At 41.1% G+C, this 23,143-nt stretch overlaps 1 protein-coding gene across 1 annotated transcript; it reads right to left on the bottom strand.

Annotated features, from left to right (window-relative positions):
- Positions 1–2,819: 2,819 nt before the first annotated feature.
- Positions 2,820–4,743, bottom strand: LOC147460330 (Ribosomal protein L17 family protein). The gene is made up of 2 exons (XM_086511409.1): positions 4,506–4,743; positions 2,820–3,421 (listed from the first exon to the last, which is right to left on the bottom strand). The coding sequence occupies exons 1-2, from the start codon at positions 4,672–4,674 to the stop codon at positions 3,012–3,014; spliced, it is 579 nt and encodes a 192-aa protein (XP_086367535.1). The 5' UTR covers positions 4,675–4,743; the 3' UTR covers positions 2,820–3,011.
- Positions 4,744–23,143: the final 18,400 nt, after the last annotated feature.

The following is a 23,143-nucleotide window of genomic DNA, read 5'->3' as shown; positions in this document are numbered from 1 at the left end:
TCTTGCTTTTCTTCCAATGCAAGGAAATGAACCTTGAGAACCACATTCTCTCTTTCTTGTGGGTTATAGTAATGGCCACTACTCAAAACTACGAATGAAAGAAATCCCTATGGCTAGCTAGGAAATAAACAAGTTTGATAGATTGTGTGTATCAAATTTCTCTTTATAAATCAATAGCATAATTTAGGGTGAGAAAAGAACTTTATGGCCTTGCCCTTAGATTGGCCAAAAAGTTGTATCCTGCCCCCCTTCGAGAGCTCGTTTGGTTTGGAGCGCGCGTGCGCACACAGAAGAGAATTTTAACATCGTAGGAAACTATCCCAAGAGACCTTAAAGATCTATCCGACGAGGAGAGTTGAACTCAAGACCTGTTATTCAAGAGGGAAATGGCATAACCAATCTACCACACTCGGGTGATAGAAAGGTTATACCATTTTTCTTTTCTTATTAGCAACGCACAATTACACAATCACACATGTTAAAAGAACACGTAGACACAAAACACGCCCACAAACATATATTCAGAACAACAATCGAGCATCAAAATCGCGCCATAGCACGAGCATTTTTTGCCATTCGGGTAGAAAACCATAATTACAACATTTGCCAAATTATAACAGCATCAAAACTATAATCTTAGTCAAAACCGTACCAAGAGTCATGGCCATAACAAGCATTACATTACAGACATAATTATAACCATATCAAAACAATAATTACAACCATATGCTATTGATACCAATCTATTTTATGTCCATGAACAAGCTTGAATTGTGTAGCTCCCAGTGATGTCTTTTGAAGGGCTCTGTAGTCATAATACATAAAATTCTTCATTCTCAAGGGAGGGACTTGAGTTCCATCTGGATATTCTCCATGAAAAACTAGATTCTTTCCATGTCAAGGAGGGAGAGATGCTTGCTGGATTTTTGCATTTGGAGCTTTGCTTTAATCCCCATGCTCCATCCTTTTCTCGACCTCCTGGTCAATCAAGTAGTTTCCAAAATGATTCATGCCCTTGTATACTTTTGGGCATGGTCTCCATCAGCCTTTGGTCTGGTGCAAGCAGCATGGTCCGGTTCAGGACTGAATCATCCAATTGAGCCACCGGTACCCTTTATTCACTATAGTTAGGTACTGATGTTAAGGCTTCCAATCAGTATTTGCATCTTCCCCTGGAATCTTCAGCTGGGGGATCTCTGTCCACATCGTTCCAGAAGTCATTTCCCTCTCTACAGCTCTACAGCACGTCAAGTTAGTCTCTTCCTCTGTAGCAATGCAAGGGTCTCCTTCTATGATACGATGGTAGGCCGAGAGCCACTGTGTGGCGCATCATTTTTGTTGCTGTTATCCCTTGAAGAAAAAAAATTCATGTTTTACGTATCAAACTAATATTCCGACCACAGTTAAACCTTCGTGAGGATCAAAATTATCTATTGAGAGAGACAGAGACCCTCTGAGCACATCACCACTGACTTTTGGCAATCCACTATGGATCAAGAGAGCTGAACATCGATGTCAATGTCTATATATCTTGACCCCAATCAACAAAATGTATGTTGATTGCCTTCAATATACATCCCAGATTTGCTTGCAAGAGATTTAACACAGCCCCTATCCAGTTTTGTTCAACCTACTGACTTTTGACAACTCCCCTGCAAGAACTTGTTTACTTGAGAGTCCAGCCAAGCTACAATGTACCTTTTGCTCGCTTTCTCCTTGCTCAACAAACCTCTAAAGAGATTCCCACGTAGCTCTTAGCATTAAAAGAGTGCCTCAAGGAAAGAAAGGAAGAGGGGAGAGGGGGGGGAGTGGTTCGGTCACACTATGCTTAGTTCTAAGTTATTTTTAGAAATGACCATCATGCATGGTCACACAAGCACCAAGTATTTGTCTTATATGCAAGTATGCGAGGCTTTTTGTAACTATGCCGACTTTTAGTATAGTTGAATCAGTGACATCTTCCTGAGAACTGATAAATGCGTGACCACATCCAAAGAAGCTGTTAAACTGACTCCTAAGATTCCTGCATGATAAAATCATAAATGCAACACCTTCCATTTGGACAGGAACTCACCAAAATCCGAAGGGTATCGGAAGGCTCAAGTGCGTATGGCAATGACAATGTGCGCAATGCAAACAGAAGAAAAGCCAATCGCTGTGAATTTGGCACAGCCAAAAGAGCCCCCTAAACATTAACACTCACAATAAAATTCAGATCCATTCTCTACCTGCAAGCACACTAATCATTATGGACAGTGACACTTGCATTCGTACAATACATGGGCAAGCCGCACTGCACAAATAGCAGTATGCACCACCACCATCAAAAGTGTCACAGTGAGATGGCGCCCATAGGCTTGTCTACTGAGCAACTAGTCATGCAAACATCCATTGTTTCAACCCAGCCCACTGCTGCCCCAACAAAATCACAATGCATTCTAGCACTTCAAAAGTGAAATGTGATCATGTTGAGGGCAGGAAACATCTAACTCTAGACATTAATCAAGCAAAAAAACTTCTAGGTGAGGCGCCAAAGAAAGACTTCACTGAGCAATAGGACATAGGACAAATAAAGATCGAGGGCACAAAGGGAAAACACTGCCATAACACCATCAAAGGACTTCAAGAGGTCATAGGACAAATAAAGATCGAGGGTACAAAGGGAAAACACTGCCATAACACCATCAAATGACTTCAAGAGGTCATAGGACAAATAAAGATCGAGGGTACAAAGGGAAAACACTGCCATAACACCATCAAAGGACAATGAGGTTTACAGACTACCGTGAAACAGACAGCAGCGTTAAATACTCCACAACTTGAGCGCCAAAAAATTTGAGAACTTCATGTAGCCATAACAACCTCTATGAGAACATGTTGTAGAATGTATTCACTCGAGATTACTTCTGCATGCACAAAATTCTCTCCAGAGCTCTTTGGATGTCTGGCTTGCTAAATACAGAAAATAACTTTGTGAGACAAGGAAGCAGCAGAGCAATGAATTCGTTCAGTTAAACAAGCTCAATGAAAGCCATAGGTGCATTGTCCCCTTTTCTGGGCATGGTTCTGATGATGCGGGTATAGCCACCGTTTCGTTCTCCATAGCGATCTGGAACCTCAGCAAACAGGGCATGTACAAGGCCCTTATCATACAAGTACCCGAGAGCCTGGCGACGCTGATGCAAAGAGCCTCCTTTGGCCAAAGTTATCATGTGATCGACATGCTTTCTCATGGCCCTTGCTCTTGGTCTGGTAGTCTTTATTCTTCCATGGCGAAGAAGTTCTGTTGTGAGACCTCTAAGGAGAGCCCGCCTCTGATCTGGCGGCCTGCTCAACTTGGGAACCCTCTTACCATGCCGCATAGCAAAAACACGTGCACCATTAGAGACTCCAAAACCGCTGCTGCAGGATTCTGATGACTCTACAGTAATCCATGCAACACACAGTCCAAAAATTAACCCTGGAAATTAGATAGAATAGCAGGTGGTCATGTAAAAGAAAGCAAGCTACACATTCAGAACCTGTGGACCGTGAAAGCTGTATCACTTTTTTTTCCCTCTACTTCACCTGTTCTTCCCTATTTTATCCTACTTCCCCTGTTTGTGGTACCAGTTGTCCCATTCAGGACTTTTCATGACGGACATAAAGTGAATGGAGACTCTACATTCTGAGTTGAAACCAGAGACACCCACAGCAAAACGGGGGCAGTGGCACACACATGACACTTGCTGCTACTAACTGTCGTAGTTTTTCCATACGGCAAACACGCAAGAAGGAATGAAGTATGGAAAAGCATGGTTCAAATCCCCCAGCACTTCATTCGTCAAACACCATACTGAAACGAAAAAACCATGCTACACATGATAACTATATACTGTTTGCAGCTCAAAAACTTGAAAGCCACCACTCAAAAATTGCACATTCCACTGACTATTGACTAGGGCTGAACATGGACAATTTTTCAGTTCACCATACAGATCAGGCATGGTAAGTATGTTTGATCATATAATATGCATGCATGTCATTTGGCAGATATCCTACGTGTATGAAAGTATGGCAAAATTCCCATAGGAGCATGAACTATGCTACATGCTGAAGAGAGATCAATTACAAAGAGCCAACAAGATCTGTCAAGCATGGTTTAAATGAATGCACATTCTAGCCATAATGGAGATAGAATCATGAATGGAGAGTGCGTGCTGAGTCCCCATTGCACCTTTTAGCATCTCATTTCTGCAAGCAGAATCCAAATCTTGCAAGTTCCCCTAAGAAGTGACGATTGCATTTGCTTCAAGCTGGGTCCACCAGCACCAACACAATCACACCAGTCCAGTACCCAGGGTGCTGAAGGCCAATCATGAGAGCCTTGATTCTCAGAGCCTAAATCCCACCAACGTCTGCATGTGCCCTTTTTTCTGTGACCGAGCAGTAGCTGCGAAGTCATGTCTCGTAGCGTGAACCTAAACACAAGTACTCTGATGCTGAGAAGAGAAGCTTTGTCTTACCTCTCGTGAGCTGCAGCGGATTGTGCTTGTGAAAGCCACAGAACGCCTGGCGTGGAGCAAGCCTGACACGGGAATGTGAAGAGGAGGAAAGATGGTGGATGGGGAGAGAGGCGCGCAAGGACGCCATGTTCCAACACGAAATGCTGGTGCTTTTGCAGGTCGTAGCCATTGCCTTAGCTCATCCACTCCCTCGCCTGCACATGCTCCTTATCCTGCTAGGCCACTTAAGATGGGCGAACTTATGACTAATGTACTTGATTCCTCCAAGGAAATTACCTCATCATGTGGGTGCTCTATTGGCATAGACGGTTAGGGCATGAAAAGTCTTTTCCATTTGTGTTTTGTGCCTTTGTTGGAAGTGCCCTAAAGAAACGACAGCAGTGCATTGTTTTGTACAAGCTTTTTGAAGCATTACTAATTAACAACCACTTTGATTGAGAACGAATGGCGTTGTATGGCTTTATAAGGTTGCATGTGTTTGGTTTAGAGGGAGACAGAGTGTGTGTGTCTCAAGGAAATTTGAGTTGCTACAAAAGATTTAGACAATCGAGGTTGCAGGTGAGCGGTTTGGGGAGAGAGAGAGAGAGAGAGAGAGAGAGAGAGAGAGAGAGAGAGAGAGAGAGTTGACGCATTCTGAGTTGCATCAAAGATACAAACAATCAAGGACTTGTGAGGCAGGGGGTTTTTTGACATTGCAATTGCAATTGGTGAGTTAGTTTTCAACATTTTTCTCCCTTTCTATATTTTAAAAATTTTCTAGCAATGTGTTGTTCATCAATTGGTCTCGTTCTAGAGAATCGAGAGGCTTGCATCAGATGTTGGAAGAGGGGTGTGTGTCTGTGTGTGATTGTTGGAGAGAGAGAGAGAGAGAGAGAGAGAGAGAGAGAGAGAGAGAGAGAGAGCTTGGATAAGTAATGCTACTTTGTCGCACAAGAAAGGGAGCTTGAGCCATGTTAAACTTTTTACATTTCAAATCAAGTGAGCATTCTGTTTTAGGTAAAAGCATTCTAGATTATCTCATAAAAGTTTGTCACACCAGAAAAAATTCAATCAATTTAAACCTAGTTCTTTCGAATGTGTGCATGTTTATGTCTAGCAGATCACTCAATATATGGAGTTAATCCACGCGTTATACAACGCTATAATATGTAATTTTCTTGCCTTCACAGATGATGTAACTCATAAAGTATGAGCATACCCAGTGACTCCTTTAGATTATGCATTTGTGTGTCTTAGAAATGGACCATTCGACTCATGTATCTATGGATCAAGAGCACATTGAAGCGATAGGTGCTACATGAAAGTGATGCTTGTAAGAGGTACTTGGGGAGAAAGTCACCAAACAAAACCTAGGACTTGATGTTGAGATGCATAACGATACCGTTTGTCATTCTACTTTCCATAAGGAAACGTGGGGTATTGATCAACACATGATGCAATAGGATTTACATTTGGATGGTTATTTTACAAAAGGCTCAAGGAAGATTGCAAAAGCCAAAAATCCACATAGATAGTTAAAAACATAACAAGTTTTAAAAGAAGTATGCAATGTTGATGTTCTTGCGAAGTCTTTTGAAAGAATACAAAGGAAGACTCGATTGAAAGTGTTATGACTGATACAAATGTAGGTAATTCACTGCATCTTCATGTTGAGAAAACAAAAGTAGTTGTGTATGCAATTATGGAAACCCTAGAAGCAAAGCTAGTTGTAAAGCTTGCGGAAATGATGGAGGCTTATGCGCATGTGTTAGTAGAGTCAAGCAATTATTATTTATGTAGAGAGGTTGGAAGCAGTTTGGGTTTGACTGACTTGGGAGGATGGATAATTTATTGCTACATATGTGGATCGTAGCTGTGGTAGTTCAACCTAGGTAGATGTTTATGATAAATCAAAATGCTCTTTTATATGGTGTACATATAGCTTAATTTGGTTGATAAAGAGCTACTTCTTGGCATAATGCTCTAGCAGTCTAAAGGATTTGGTAAAAAATGACACATATTTATTTGAGCAAATTGGTATGAGGTTTCTAATGAGTGGACAAAGGACAATACGAATTTTTACATTTATTGTTTGAGTGTATACATAGGAAGACTAGTTTCCTTTTTGCTTTGGATCGGCTTTGGAAGCTATGCTTCAAAGTGCTCCAATACCAACGTTAAGTAACATGCGAAAGCTCCAACTTCATGGATTTTGTGCAACAATTCCTCTAAAATTCTTTAGTTTTGTGCCTTTTAGTCAAATGCCACATTTTCATGGATCTTGTGCAACAATTCCTCTAAAATTCTTTAGCTTTGTACCCTTCATTCAAATGCCACATTTTCATGCATTCAAATGTGAATTCATGTCGATTTTGGTTGATCCATGTATTCGTTATCCATTTCAAGTTGAATTTTTTATTCCCTTTTTCATGTATTTATATATCAAGTTATTGATTATTCCTTTTCAGGTAGGAGAAGGGGCAATGATGTCCAAGATCTTTGAGAACATTTTGAATGAGAGATGGCCCTTTTACGTGCGAGCCCACAAGCTAGCAAAAGGATTGATTATGAAAAATCATGAGGGCTTAAGTAAGTAGTAGCATGTATAGTGGATGAGATGCCTTCTGAGACTTGTCAATCCACAATCAGAGCAGCCATGTGGGCAAGTAAAGTTGATGCAAGCCTATGTATAGTATGAGGGAAAGGTTGACTTGTAATGACAAACGAGTGGGAGTGAAGGGTGTCCATGTTGAAGAAGCACTCTTAAGGGCTATAGGCTTTTAAAGAGAAGAGCAAGCCACTTACACAAGTATGGACTGAAAAGGCATATGGTTTTGGGCCGGTTGTGATGGGTATGTGGCATTTGGACTATGCCACAACACATTGGTGTATACCATCTCCACTCTTGTCAACATTCTAGTTAGCAGGTGTCCATATGACATCATGTAGGCTTAGGTGAGTTGCACAAGGATCCAAAGAAGTGACCCTTGGAGGCTACATTGAGAGGTTTCCCTTTTCCCTTTAGGGAGATACCTTTTGGCCCTTGAGAGGTGCACTTAGCCATTGCATTACCATTTTCACTAGCCATGATACTTTTATATAAGTAGCCACATCTAGTACGCATTCTAGTAGTGTTGCTAGTTCATTTCATAATCAAGTTATTTCTATTGGTTTTACACTTTGTGCATTGTGTAATTACTATCTCTATTTTCTCATCATGAATTTCATTCTAATTATGCCCCCATAACCCTAACAATTGGTATCAAATCTTGCTATCGATTAGCACCTTCCTAATCACACTAATTTATTAGGCTTATTTACTCTCTAATCAATTCATTGATTTGCTAAGTTTGGGCAAGTGCATGGTGGTGAAAGTCCATTGAGCCACTAACTTTCGTAGCTAGGTCAAGTTTGATTACGATTTGTAGGTTATCTTGTATTGCAACCCCTCCAATGCTAGATTGATTGGGCTCTCTCTCTCTCTCTCTCTCTCTCTCTCTCTCTCTCTCTCTCTCTCTCTCTCTCTCTCTCCCCCCGCTCAATTGATTCCAAAATGCAACTAAAACCTCTTTCATAGAGATGTAATTTTGTTAATTTTTCAAGAATTTTCCCAATGAAAAACCTCTTGTTTTGAACTCACGTGCTATATTTACATTTTTATAGGTAATACCCTTGACCACCCAAGGGCCTTCCCTATCAAGGGAACATTCCCACAATGCAGTAGTGGTACCAATGCCTCCTTCTCAAGACTTGAGGCACTTCATCCGCAACAAATCAAGGCTTCTTTGAGAACTCAAATTGAAGAAAGAATAATTCTCTCTATCTCTCTCTCTCTCTCTCTCTCTCTCTCTCTCTCTCTCTCTCTCCCCCCGCCTCCCCGGCCTGAACTCAAAACTAATTTTTCTCCGTCTTGAAGCACAACATTTGCAATGTATGTGATAATTTTCATTTATTGGACGACTCTTGTTAACAGGTAGACACTGACCTTGGCACATCGCTAAGGACCGCTTTATTTTTCACTATTGAGGACAAAGGGGTTGAGAAATTCAACTGAGTGGTCTTCCACACGTGGAAAACAATGATACGGGGATACCTCATGAAGAAACAGCTATGGGTTGTTGTCAACCCTAGGGAAAACAATCCATCCACTTATGAAGGCCCCCTCACTAGAGCTCAAATTGTACAAGCACATGCCAAAGGTGAGGACGTCACTAGTTTAGTAAATAGGTTAGTGAGCATAGTCATGCACCTCACTTAAATTGAGTGTCAAATCCTAAAAGAAGACAAAGAAGGGCCCTTTGGAGGCTACATTGGGAGGTTTCCCTTTGCCCTTTGAAGAGATACCTTTCCCTTGAGAGGTGCACCTAGCCTTTGTACTATGTGGGCTTTTGCCGCACATATCGAAGCAAGGGACTTGCCTAACACTGTGTGCGAGCCACAGATGGCTCCAAGCATGCAACTAGCCCAAACTAGTAAGCTCAAAGATGACAATGGTGTGTCACTCACCGCTCTACGCTTGCTATTGTAGAGGATTCCTTGCCACAAAGAAGAGGGAACCGCCGCTGCACCGCGCTCAACCGCCTCGTCGTCGTCGTGTCATCGCAATGCTCTCTCTCTCTCTCTCTCTCTCTCTCTCTCTCTCTCTCTCTCTCTCTCACTCTCACACACACACACACACACACACACACACACACACACACACACACTAGTACACAAAGGAGATGGAGAAGGAGATAGAGCAAGAGCACTCTTCTTGCATTGCACAAAGAGAGAATGACCTATTTTAGGTTTAGATTGACTTTTATATGGGCTAGTCCGTTCACATTTGGGCACCCACACTTAGTCAATCTTACCCAAACATTATAGGTTCCAGTTTTAGAGTGCGCCTCTCATTGGCGATCACTCTTAACCATTCTTACCTGACCGACAAGCCTGGCCAATAACATAATACACTACTAGCGGGTCCGACAAGCCCGGACCATGGCTACATAAAAGGTGGTCGCTTGGTGGTAACATGCCCCCCTTCCTGATGTGAATTCCGCCCTCGAAAGCTAGTGAGAGAAAGCTCGTTTTGTCCATGTTGTAGAGCATCTAGATTTGAATCTGCAAGGCAAAGTCATTGTTTTATGCAAGCAAAATTATATGGAAATAAATCATGAGAGGAATGTAAAGTACATGTGGAAATGAGTAAATGCAAGATTTATGAAATGCTAAACTGCCATTAAGGACAAATAAATTGCACTTTGATGAAATTAAGAGTTTTGGCTTATGGGTGAGTTTATAAATTAGTTAGCTATGACTAAGGTTAAAACAACTACTCTAGTACTAGCTAATCTAAGAAGATTATCTAAATGCAAGATTCCCTAATTGTGCTTTTTAGCTTTGATTAGCCAACTAGCTCTCACAACTCCAAACAAAAGCTTGAAATTTTAATTGTAAGCTCGATGGAAGTCTTTTAAATGTCATTTTTTTTCTTTTTTCTTTTACTTTGGTTCACAATCATTTGACGTGTGTGCTTATTTTGTATGTCCGGGGCTTTTTGCTTCTCAAGGAAAAGCGCCCACATTGGGAACCTCTAGGGCTCTAGTACCATAGACAATACATGTGAGTGAAGTACCAAATCAAGCCAGGATTTCTCTTCCAGCGTAAGATTTTTCATTTTTGGCACTTATGTTTTTTGCTTCCATTTCCTTGGTATTCTCACTAGTGTCTTTTGTTGTTTAAGTGAGCAAGCTTCTCTATGTCTTAAAAATTCCTAAGGTCTCAAACACTCAGATAATTTTATCAACTAGGACTAGTGGTCAAGTAAATGAATCAACATAAAGTCACGGTCTCCTAACCTCAAGGCTGATCTATAAGATTAAACTCTAGTTCAATTAACTTAAGAAAAGACAAATTTATACATCTATAATGGCAGATAACAAACATAACTATTGCACTCAAAAAAACCATGAAAAACCACAATTAGCAATTATACCTATCCACCAGTATGAATCATGGAAAGTAGTACACCTAGAGGTATGGAGTTGCTCATTTTGTCGAAGCAGACGTCCTCAGCCATGTGGATGGAAATCCATATAAGTCCTACATAACAATATCAAACGACGAGGCACTATACGTCTAGGAGGCATGTCAGTGTGAAAAAATTAAAACTCCTAGAAAAAAAACTCAAAACACGATCCAGACCCCTAACCTACCTATCTGTCATCCCTTTTAGAATCAAGGAAAGAGGATATTATATAAAACGGATGGAATCCCTAAGGCTAGGCCTCTATCCTCATCATCTAGATAAACAAAATCATTTTTCGTGAGGCCATAGTCTTCCTCGGTCTCTATTATTTCTTCTTCTTCATCCTCTTGTGCAAGCGTGTTAATCAAGAACCTCGCTATGCGTGGATACTTATCTTGTGCAAAAGAATAAGCATGTGCCACTGGAGAAACATTCGCTACTGGGTAGGGATCACTAGTTATCCATAGACGTATCAGCCATTCTAACTCCTCAAAATTTCTCTCACGCACAAGTCTCTCTACCAAATTCCATTCGCAAGAAAGTACAGGGTAGCAGATGTGAAACACTTGAGAAAAATAAAAAGGGTATCTTTCATAAAAAATACAAGCGCATGCCTCTGGTGAACTAGCCATCTCTAAGAATACAGATAGATTTGGTTAGGCCTTTAAAACATAAGAATTGTTTTTGTGTGCTGCTTGATGTGACATGTTGAATTTGGACTTATGTGTAGGATTTGATAGGGTGCTCTCTCGTTGCTAGCCGCTCTAGCTCTTTTACTATTTGTTATTTTTTTTTACTAGAACTAGTATAAGGCTATGTATATAGAGTCCCTCAATTGCAGAGTTCAAATGTCAGGGAAGAAAATTTAAGAGAATGGGGATCCAAAATATTGACGTGAGTGAGGACTCCCCCCTTCCTTAGGTAGGTCATACTGTTTGAAATGTGCTCGTCACCCTTGGAAACCAATTGTTCCCGTTGGTAATAGGTGAGGACTTTTTCCATTAGTTTTCTATTACCTTAGGTGCCTCATCGAGTTGCAAGGGTGGTAAGGTACTCTCCCAGGGTCGAACTTGAAGTGGTTCATCAGGTGCTTGTTGAACACTGGAAGGTGTGGATTCCTTTGTAGCTTCATGGAGGTACACTATTGTGGGTGGAGGCTGTGGAGAAGCTTTTACCTCTATGGATACATTACATGAGGAGCTAGAAACTTCATGGGACTCCCCCCCTTCTTGAGCTGGGTGGAATAATTTGGTTTTGTCTTGGAACCCAAACTAGCTCTGGAATAGGTGTGTAGCATTTTGTGATCTTTCCCTTTCCACGGTCTGCCATTGGCTTTGGAGTTACACAGATTGACTCACATGGTTTTGTAGGTGATAGGGAAAGACACATTTTATGTTTAGGTACCCAAATTTGATCATTTCCATCATAGTAGCCTTGGGCTTCTAATAGTCATTTTGGAATCCATCATGATTTGGTCTTGACTCTCCTAGAGCGCACTCTTGGTTTTCCAGGAGAAGTTTTTCTTGAAATGGATGGAAGGGTTGAGGTATCTGGAAGTAAGGCCTTGGGGACCCATTGATATGTACTCTTAGGTCGTGCAGGTTGAGTACTTGCAATATTATTGCTTGCTGCAACTACAAGTGTTGAAGTGCTAGGTTCATGGGCAGCCGACAAGGATGAGTTAACCACTTTGGTTTGTGAATCTTGGCTATCCTACAACTTCGCTAGAATCTGCAATGTATGTGACTTTGCTTCAAATGATAGGGGTAAGAGTCGGTGGTCGCGTCGTGACACTACAAGTACCCCAATCAATAGTGCATTTGGTTGCCAACATCCACCTGCGTCCAAGGTTTATGTTGCCCTCCATAGTTCTAGCACGCATGACCAAAAAATCTTGAGCTACAATCCCATTGTCATAACTGACAGAAGTGTGCCAGATACCAAAAATTGTGGTTTGTTTCTTGTTGACACACTTGACTTGGATAATACTCTCAGATAGAGATGGATTTCCTAACTGACACCACACCCCACATGATAGAAAATTATACTTAGCACCCGTGTCCAATAAGGTGTTATATAGTACTTTTCCATAGGCACTATTTAGCTCAATAGGGTATTGTAGAGGTGTGCCAGAGTCCAACCAATGCTCTTCAGTTTCAACGTGGAATGCATGTGTAACTCCAAGGTTAGCCTCTCGTTGGCATCTTATGCGTTGTTGTGCTCCTTAGCCTCAGCTTGAGCCTGTATCTTCTTCAATTCTGTTTGTGCCTTGGCTGCCTTTTTTTAATGGATGGCATGTAGTTTCTCTTGGCTTAAAGGATCATAGTATCTTTTAAATTTGCTCCCATTGAGGAATCCAATGGTTTCAACTCCATCAAGAGTCTCCACACAAATGGTCCCTTGTGGGGTGATTTCATATACTCTATATGGTCCTTTTCTTGCATATTTCAACTTTTTCTTTTCGTTATGCACTCCATACATAAGGACTTTATCGCCAACATTGATATCCTTATTCTTTAGATGATGATCAAACCATTTCTTCCTCCTATCTTTCTCCACAAGTGCGTTTTGCACAGCCAATTGCCTTTCTTCATCTAGCCTTTCGCTCCACTAAAGGGTTACTAAAGGATATATAAGCGCTCCACTAAAGGGTTACCATCCCAACCTTCTTGTGAAGCTACACGCAGACTAGGAATTACAAACTCCCATGGCATAACTACTTCTTGTCCATATACCATTTTGAATGGTGTACAATTAACAGCCACTTTGTAAGAAGTACGATAAGCACATAGGACTGAAGTCAGCTTCAAATCCCAATCTGTGTGATGAGCTTCCATTGTTTTTGTCAAGATAGAGATTATGGTCTTGTTGGTGCTCTCAACTTGGCCATTTTCTTGTGGATAATAAGGTGTGGACTTATGGTGAGCTATCATGAATTTGGTAGTGAGTTCTTTTATCACTCCATTTATAAAATGAGTACCATTGTCAGTCACAATCTCAAAGGGACAACCAAATCTTGTAATAATGTTCTCAAAGAGAAACTTGGCAGTTGATCTTGCATCAGCCTTATGTGTCACCCTGGCTTCCGTCCACTTTGTCACATAGTCAGTGGCAATGATAATATACCGAGATTGAGTGCTACGAGCTGCCGGACTAATTGGGCGTACAAAGTCCAACCCCCATTTTTCAAATGGGTGTCAGTTTAATAGGATGTAAGGGCGTCTTATCCTTTCATTGTGTGATCTTGTAGTGTTGGCATTCATCACATCCTTTTGCAAAAAGTGATGCATCTTTGAATAAGGTAGGCCACCAATAGCTTGATTGCAACACCTTTCTAGCTGTTAGTTCCCCTGAGAAATGTCCTCCGGCTATACCCATGTGGGCTTCTTGCAGTATGTATAAATACTCATTCGCACGGGCACAACCTCTAAGAATATCTTTCTTCCCTAGCTTGTAGAAAGTTCCTGCAATGAGAGAATAAGGTTCACATTCTTTTAACAGTTTTCAAGCTATGTCCTTACGAAGCTCTTTGGGTGGGAAACCATTAACTAGAAAGTTCACAATCTTCTCACTCCATTCAGGTATGGTTTCCATTAGGAATAGAGAAGTATCGGGCAATTCATCATCGACTCCAGTAGGGGCTTCACCATTGGGTATGCGAGACAAATGATCCGCCATGACATGTCTTTTCCCAGGTCTCACCACAACAATAAAATCAAACTCAAGGAGAATTAACAACCATCGTGTAATTCTTCCCGTGGAACAACGTTTATTTACTAGATATAACAAGGCTTGATGATCCACATAGAAAACAAACTTGTTGGCAAGAAGGTAGTAGCAAAATTTCTTCACTGCATAAATCATAGCTAAACCTTCTCGCTCCGTAGTGGTGTAGTTTCTCTCGGCATCATTCAATTGATGACTTGCAAAGCTAATGTGGTAGTCCAATTTATATTCTCTTGGTTGAGCTACAACACACTCAATAGCAAATTTTGATGCATCAATATGCCATGGAAAATTATATTCTAATCGGGTACTAATAAATGGGAGCACTTGTCAAGGTCTTTTTCAATGGTCACACTCCGTGGTCGAGTGGAACTCAATCAGAAGCTTGTACAAAGGACGAGCTATCTCGGTAAAGTTTAAAATAAACCATCAGTAATAACCAACATGGCCCATGAACCTTTGAACTCCTTTATAGTTTGTAGGTGGTGGCAATTTAGTATTGGCTTTAATTTTGCTCTCATCTGTGGAAATCCCATTTTTGGACACTATAAGCCCTAAAATGACTCCATGTTTAACCCAAAATTGGCATTTGAAAGGGTTTAAGGAGATGCGATACAATCTGCACTTCTCAAACACTTTGTAAGCATGATAGATGTTCTTTCCAAGAGGAATAAACACAAAGTTCATCTAAGAAAGCTTCGCAAAACTCCCTGAAATATTCTCTAAAAGCAGAGTTTAGTAATCTTTGAAAGGTAGCAAGGGCATTGGTTAAGCCAAAAGCCATAACACGAAATGCGAACACTCCAAATTTGGTTATAAAGGTTGTTTTAACTTGGTCTTCTAGCGCAATTGTGATTTGATTGTATCCAAAGTACCCATCTAAAAAGATATTAGCTTCGTTTCGTGCAACTTTTTCAAGCACATGTTCTGAATATGGCAAGGGGTAATGGTCCCTCGTAGTGGCGGCATTGACCTTCTTGAGATCCACGCACACTCTAAGTTTAATTCTTTTTTGGTACAATCACTATTGGAGACACCCATTCTGAGTGCTCAATAGGGTATATGAATCCGCATTTCACAAGCTTTTTAATCTCTTCTTGAACGATCTTTGTATATTTAGGATTCATTGGGTAGGTCGTTGCTGAACTGGTTTAGCCATGCTATTCATGGGGATTGTGTGTTGCACCACGGAAGGTGGAACACCTTTCATATCATGATATGTCCAAGAAAATATATCCCTAAATTCCTTGAGAAGTTCTTTAGTACACACTCCTCAGTCTCTGTCAGATCTTGGGCAATGAAGACAGGTTTGAACTCTTCTCCTGGTTCTGCTAACTCTATTTCCTTAACTATCATGGGACCGCCATAAACTCCATTTCTTCGATCGATAGGTTTTCTTTGAGCCTTTGTATACACAACTTTAAGTTCCTCTGTGGCGTAGGATTTGAAATGTTCAGGTGCAGGGTGTAAGTCTCTGGAGTTCTGTTGTTCTGTGGACTGTGATTTCACTTTCGATTCCTTTTATTGTTGAGCTAACTCTCAATTTTGCAATCTCCTTACAGTACGGCTCAACTTTGGCTTCTTTGTAGCCTCTACCTGTGCCATGTCAATGGGTTGTGGACCACCACATAACGCTTTGAAGGTATTCACCCCAGTTATCTACCAACTTCCGATGAGCATCATATACCCCCATATAGTTAAGCCATTCTGTGGTAGATTTCTTTTCCTTTATTCTAGCACGCACATTTGCTCAATGTCGTCGCCTCGTATATATCTTACTCTTCTTGCCTAATTTTTTATTACAGCCAATCTTTAGTGAAGAGTCACTAGATGAATCGCTACTTGTGTCTTCTGCTCCCTTGGATAGATTGGCATATGTGGTACCATTAGACCCTGAATGGTTTGTCCCCACATTTGCACTAAGATTTAACTCAAATTCTTTGTCCTTGGAGTCAATTTCAATTGATGATTCTGACCCCAAATCGTGTGGGCTATAGTCTTGTGAGACGCTACTGGTTCCAATGCTAGTCAAACCTTCATCTTGTAGGTCATCAGAAGCTACATGCATTGCTTCTAGCATATTTTAAGGGTATGAGTGGTGTCATTTCATCCCCCTTAGGTGTTACCCAGGTTGTCCCCCTCTTTCCCCAAGTGTCTATGGTTGCTGCTAGGTGGACCCGATCCACATTGTCCGACTCGATCATCCCAGGTAGTACATCCATATAAGGAGAATCTTCCCCAACATCATAGTCCGCTTTACACATGTAACAATATTGCAATGGGGCCAAGTGAATTGTGGTGTTAGATCTATGATCAATCATAAACATGTTTCCTAGAGGATGTGCTCGACCAGTTACCAGATCCACTCGAATGACAAAATCTTTGAAGTGCAAGTAGACATGGTTTTTAGACTAGTCATGCACCATTTTTGCTTCCCTCATGAAAGGACATCCTAAGATCATCTCAGATGCCATAGTGTGCTTGGAGAAATCCATAACAATGAAGGCAATTCTTATTTTATGTCCAAAGACCTTGATCTTGAGATCTTCTAGCATCCCAATAGGTTTAACAATAGAACCATTGGCCATCTTTACTACTATGGTTGTGGTTCCAAGGTGAGGTATTTCTATAGTTTCCCAACAATTTTTAGTCACAATGCTAACCCCAACGCCACCATCAAGGATTCCCTTCACAGTTAATCCCTTGGTAGTGATTGATATGGCTGCATTGGACTCATCTCCCTCAAAGTATTGTCCCAACTTGTTAACACGTATTTCTACAATAGGGTTCTCATCTAGGTTGGGGTGTGGATCTAAGTGTTCCTCCTCTATTGGCGTCTCCCTAACTCCATCCATCTGTGAAAATTGTGGTAGCCCGACCTTCAGTTCTCCATTGAGGAAAGCTTGAAGAGCTAAGAATAGCTCAGGGTCTCCATATAGTTTGGACATGATGGTGGTTCTAACCTCTGAAGCCATGAAATCCATCAATTTGGAAATATTTAACAGCACCTTTTGGGCTTCAATCCCTTGACATGGGGAATATGGGATTTCCATTTCTTTGATAGGGTCAGGTAGTCCCTCTGTAAACATTCTTTCCAACAAGAGGTGAGTACACCCAATTTCCCATTACTTTAAGTCACTTTCTTCTTGGATGACACTAGGTATGGCTAGGGGTCTATGAACTTTTTGAGGTTGTTGTTGCGTAGGGAACACTGTGTCTATAATCTGGATCTACCTAGGTGCTGGCTCTAGATCCCTTTGGGTATATTCTACCAAACTCCTCAATTGCTTGACCCGCTCGATCTCCTCTATAGGGTTTGGATAAGTTCCTATTTTCTTCTTGGATCCTGGCCATTGTGGCTCATGACGATCTTTTTTGCTGGTTTCATTCTTAGTGGTTGTTTTGGTCTCCGCGGTTTCACATGAATCAGAATCCTCTTCAGAATCGTTCATATATACGGGGTTGTCACCAGTCCCTATGTTGGTCTTTGAATTGGGGTCTGACTTTGTTGCTTTTGCGATCTCTTCCTTCGTGTTTTCTTCTTCTTCTGAGGTTGGGCAATTGATGGCGTGTCTCTTTCCTCAAGAATTTAATTTTGTTTTTGGAGCATCGATCGTGTGAGTACGTTTACTGGTATCACAGGCATACTTTGTGATGGCTCCTCGGTAACCTCAATCAAGCTTAATGGCGTGATCTTTGGTGCATTTGGATTATTTGGCAATCAAATGATCTATGTCACATCGATTACACATGAGTATCGGCATTGTAGACATGCTTGCTTGATTGGTTTGCATTAGTGTGGCATTATTTTGTAGCCTAATAGGACACTCGGCCACACGATGTGGACCTCCACACTCATAGCATTGAAGAGGTGGTCTCTTAGCAATGTAATTTGTTAAGTATGGAGCCTGATTTGCCCCTTGAAATTTTTTGATTTATAAACGCGCATCTGTAAGGCCCCCATTATGAGGAGAAGCCATCGTGCGTGAAGAAAAATAACTCACCATAAAATATAATCACTCATCGGAAATCAAAATTTTCACGGCCCGAAATATTCCTTTTCGTCGGAATATTACTTTTTGCCGGAATATTATGGTCGGACGACAGCCGGAAAGTGGTCGAAAAACAACCGGTTGGTCGATGGCCGGTAGTCAATGGCTGGTGGCCGGTGGCCGAATTCAAAAGCAAACTTGTCTTCTCAAGGACAGCCACACATGGGCGGATTGGAGGGTCCGATTTGGACTTATCTACACAAGGGCAGCTACGCATGGCTGCCTCTCATGAGGGAGGGCAACCCTTTTGCCCTATAAAAGGAGGCCATTTCTACACACATTTCACAGCGTGAAGTTGATGCAACAAGGTGGGTGTGAGGTGGTGAGAGTGAAGCAAGGCGGGAGCTCCAAAAGGGTATAATCCCTTTGTAACCTACTTCTTGTTTTGAAGTACTAAAGCCATTGAGTGGTTGCTTTCCCGTGGACATAGCCCACATGGGGTGAACCACGTATATCGTGTGTGCACTCTCTCTCTCTCTCTACTCTATAATCTCTTGTGTGTAAAATTATCTCCCTCCATTAAGTAATCTACTCAATTATCTACTAAGCTACGCCCTATTTCCTAACAACTGGTATTAAAGCAAGGTTTGCTCATAGCTAAATTATCTCAAGGAAAGGATTCCTTGAATTGAGTGGAAGTAATGGTGGAGGAAGGAAAGCTCAAGATTGAGAAGTTCATTGGTAAAAACTACCAACATTGAAAGATGCATATTGGAGACTATCTCTACCAGAAGGACCTTTATTTGCCACTAGGCGGTCTTGCAAAGAAGCCCCCAACGATGGCAGATGAAGCATGGATTGTCCTTGATTGAAAGGCACTGGGAACAATCCAGTTAAGCTTGGCGTCAGCAGTGGCCTTCAACATTTCAGGATGAAGACCACGGAGGACTTGATGAAGTCACTTGACGACTTCTATGAAAAACCATCGGCGTCCAATAAGGTATTTCTCATGAAGCGCTTATTCAATCTAAAGATGGCAGCGAATGGTTCAATTGCAGAACACCTAAATGACTTTAACACAAACATAAGTCAACTTCAATCGGTGAAAATCAATTTTGATGATGAAGTGCGAGCTCTCCTTATACTATCATCTCTACCGGATAGTTGGAACAGCCTTGTGATGGCTGTAAGTAATTCTATCTCTGGCACAAATACTCTTAAGTTTGATAATGTTGTGGGTGTTCTCCTAAGCGATGAAATGCAAAGGAGAAGCACAGAAGAATCATCAAGTGTTGCATTGTCAGTGGAAACAAGAGGAAGGCCTAAGGAGAGGTTCAAAAACCAAAAGGGTCGTGATCGCTCAAGACGGAACAAGTCATGCACAAAGTCAGTTCTTGAATGTTAGAACTGTGACAAGAAGGGCCACGTCAAGAAGGATTGCTGGTCCAAGAAGAAGAAGGAGTCGGAGTCTCAAGACAACAAGCTAACATCGGAGGCCAATGTGGCAGGTAAAGTAGAGCAAGATGCTCTAATTCTCTCATTAGACAATGTGTCTAATTCTTGGATAGTAGATTATGGGGCTTCATTCCATGCGACACCACACAAGCAACATTTTCAAGATTACAACAAAGGTAATTTTGGGTATGTATACTTGGGAGATGATGAAGCTTGTGAAATTGTCGGTAAAGGTACAGTTTGTGTCAAAACTGCTACTGAAAATGAATGGAAGCTTAAAGATGTTAGGCATGTTCCTTCTCTTCACAAAAATTTGATCTCTACAGGACAATTGGATGATGAAGGTCACACATTTCATTTGGGAGCAAACAATGGAAGATCTCAAAGGGATCTTTGGCGGTTGCCAAGGGAGAAAAGGTCGGTACACTTTACTAGTGTACTGTTAGTACGCAATCTTCAACTTGTGCAATAGCTATGGAAGTCGACAGTGCGGTGTGGCACTATCGGCTTGGGCATATGAGTGCCAAAGGAATGCAAATCCTTCAAGCAAAGAAGCTTCTACCAGGTTTGACAGAAGTGGACTTAGAGTTTTGTGAAGATTGTGTTTATGGTAAACAAAAGAGGGTAAAATTTCAAAAATCAATAAATGAAAGAAAAAATAAAAACTCGAGTTGGTTCATTCTGATGTTTGGGGTCCTGCAAGTACACCATCACTTGGTGGCTCATTGTATCATGTAACATTCATAGACGATACGACTAGAAAAACATGGGTTAATGTCATGAAGAATAAATCCGATGTGTTTTCCATATTTCAAAGGTGGAAAGCCTTTGTGGAGAATGAAGCAGGTACCAAGGTTAAATGCCTCAGACCCGACAATGGAGGCGAATATTGAAGCCAAGCTTTTGAAAAATTTTGTGCTAGCAATGGCATTCGAAGACAAAGGACAACCCCAAGGACACCTCAACAAAATGGGATTTCGGAAAGGATGAACTAGACAATCATGGAGCGAGCACGAAGCATGCGGCTACATGCAGCCTTACCGCTTGAACTTTGGGTGGAAGCAGTAAGTACGTCTGTGTATTTGATCAATCGGTCACCCTCAACGGCATTGGATGGGGGAGTTCCAGAGGAGGCATGGACAGGTAAACCGGTGAATTATTCATTTCTCAAAGTGTTTGGGTTGGGTGTGAGGCTTTCATGCACATAGATAGAAGCCTAAGATCAAAGCTAGATGCAAAGTCCAAAAAGTGTTTCTTCATTGGCTATGGAGAAGGTGACTTTGGGTATCGCCTATGGAATCTTGAAGATGGTAAAATATTTAGGAGTAGGGATATAATTTTTTACAAACAAAATATGTACAAAGATTACTTGGAAAGAAAACAAATAAAAGAAATAGGTGATGAGTACATGGAGCTTGAGGACGGTGAAGACTCAAGGACTACAAACGGTGACAATGTGCAACAACATCAACCAAATGAGGAGCCTCAACCTATTCCCCGAAGATCTACAAGAGCAAGTAGATCTCCAGAAAGGTTTGTTCCTTCCTTCAACCATCTCTTGATCTTAGATTCCGGAGAGCCGGAATCATACAAAGAAGCCATGCAACACAAATACAAAGAAGAATAGATGAAGAGCATGCAAGTAAAGATGGACTCATTACATCGCAACCAAACATGGGAGTTGGTTGAGTTGCCTAAAGGTAAGCGGGCACTTCAAAACAAATGGGTGTATAAGCTGAAGGAAGAAGAAGGTGGGAAGAAAAGGTACAAGTCTAGGCTTGTGGTAAAAGGGTTTTCCCAAAAGAAAGGTATTGACTTCAATGAAATATTTTCTCCTATTGTAAAAATGAACTCAATTAAGCTTGTCTTAAGCCTTGTGGTTGTTCATGATCTAAATCTTGAGCAAATGTATCTAAATACGGCATTCCCTCATGGTGACTTAGAGGAGGAAATTTGCATGCTTCAACCAAAGGGGTATGAAGTAAAAGGTAAGGAGAAAATGGTTTGTAGATTAAAGAAGAGCTTGTATGGTTTAAAGCAAGCATCAAGACAGTGGTACTTGAAGTTCGATCGATGGATGTTGGATCACGGATTCACAAGATGCAACTCAGATCATTGCGTCTACACAAAGAATTTGGGAGATGGGAAGTTCATCATCCTAATGCTGTATGTTGATGACATGTTGATTGCGAGTGTTAACATGCAGGACATCAAAGACCTAAAAGAGGAGTTATCTAAATCTTTTTCAATGAAAGATTTAGGTGCTGCAAAGAGGATACTTGGTATGAAGATATCAAGGGACAGAACGAAGAAGACAATAAAGCTATCTCAAGAGGATTATATCAAGAAGGTACTAGAAAGGTTTGCAATGAAAAATGCAAAAACGGTTTCTACACCTTTGGCTGGTCACTTTAAACTAACCAAGGAAAAGTGTCCAAAGACACAAGAGGAGATAGCCTATATGTCTAAAGTTCCATATGCTGCAGTGCTTGGTTCTCTTATGTATGCTAAGGTCTAGACAAGGCCAGACATTGCACATGCAGTGAGAGTTGTAAGTAGGTTCATGGACAAGCTAGGTAAAGAGCACTAGCAAGGTATGAAATGGATACTTGGGAATCTAAAAGGGACAACAACAAATGCTTTGTATTTTGGAGGAACTGATATTTTTCTAGAAGGATATGCTAATGCAGATATGGCAGGTGACAAAGATACTCGAAGGAGCACTACTTGTTATGTCTTCACGGTTGGAGGCACAGCAGTAAGCTGGGCTTCAAAGCTGCAAAAAGTGGTCTCACTTTCTACCACAGAAGCAGAGTATGTAGCAATGATGAACGCAAGCAAAGAAATTCTGTGGCTTCACAGATTCTTATAAGATCTTGGATTCAAACAAGACAATTGTGTCTTGTATAGTGATAGCCAAAGCACTATCCATCTTGCGAAGAACTCAGCCTTTCATTCAAGGACAAAGCACATTGAGGTGAGATATCACTTCATACGCACTCTTTTGGAAGAGGGAATGCTAAAGCTAGGAAAGGTGCATACAAGTGAAAATCTTACAGAAATGTTTACAAAGGTGGTCAACAAGGAGAAGTTGAGCTTTTGCTCATCTTCAATTGGCATTCAAGGATAAGAAGCCAGGATGGAAAGCAGTCACAGGTTTGGTTTGGAGATCAGTCTCCAAGTGGGAGATTGTTAAGTATGGAGCCTAATTTACCCCTTGTAATTTTTTGTGTTAAAAACGCACATCTGTAAGGCCCCCATTATGAGGAGAAGCTATCGTGCGTGAAGAAAAAAACTCGCCAAAAAATAAAATCACTCATTGGAAATTAAAATTTTCACGGCCCGAAATATTCCTTTTCCTCGGAATATTTTTTCTACCGACATTAGGAGAAAGTTGGACTCATTTTTGGGCCCTGTAAGAAGTGCCACGTCGGCTTAGAGAGAGAAAATGAAAATGTTAAATTATGCATTTTATG

This window comes from Adiantum capillus-veneris, chromosome 4 (assembly GCF_014529385.1).
Source record: "Adiantum capillus-veneris isolate H3 chromosome 4, ASM1452938v2, whole genome shotgun sequence".
Classification (NCBI taxonomy): Eukaryota; Viridiplantae; Streptophyta; class Polypodiopsida; order Polypodiales; family Pteridaceae; genus Adiantum; species Adiantum capillus-veneris.
The sequence above is the reverse complement of the archived record's forward strand: the minus strand, read 5'-3'. Positions and strand labels throughout refer to the sequence as shown.

Coding starts and splice junctions, on each gene's coding strand:
- LOC147460330 (XM_086511409.1), bottom strand. CDS start 4,674: ATGGCTACGACCTGCAAAAGCACCAGCATTTCGTGTTGGAACATGGCG. Junction 3,422..4,505: donor TCCGCTGCAGCTCACGAGAG/GTAAGACAAAGC, acceptor GGATTACTGTAG/AGTCATCAGAATCCTGCAGC.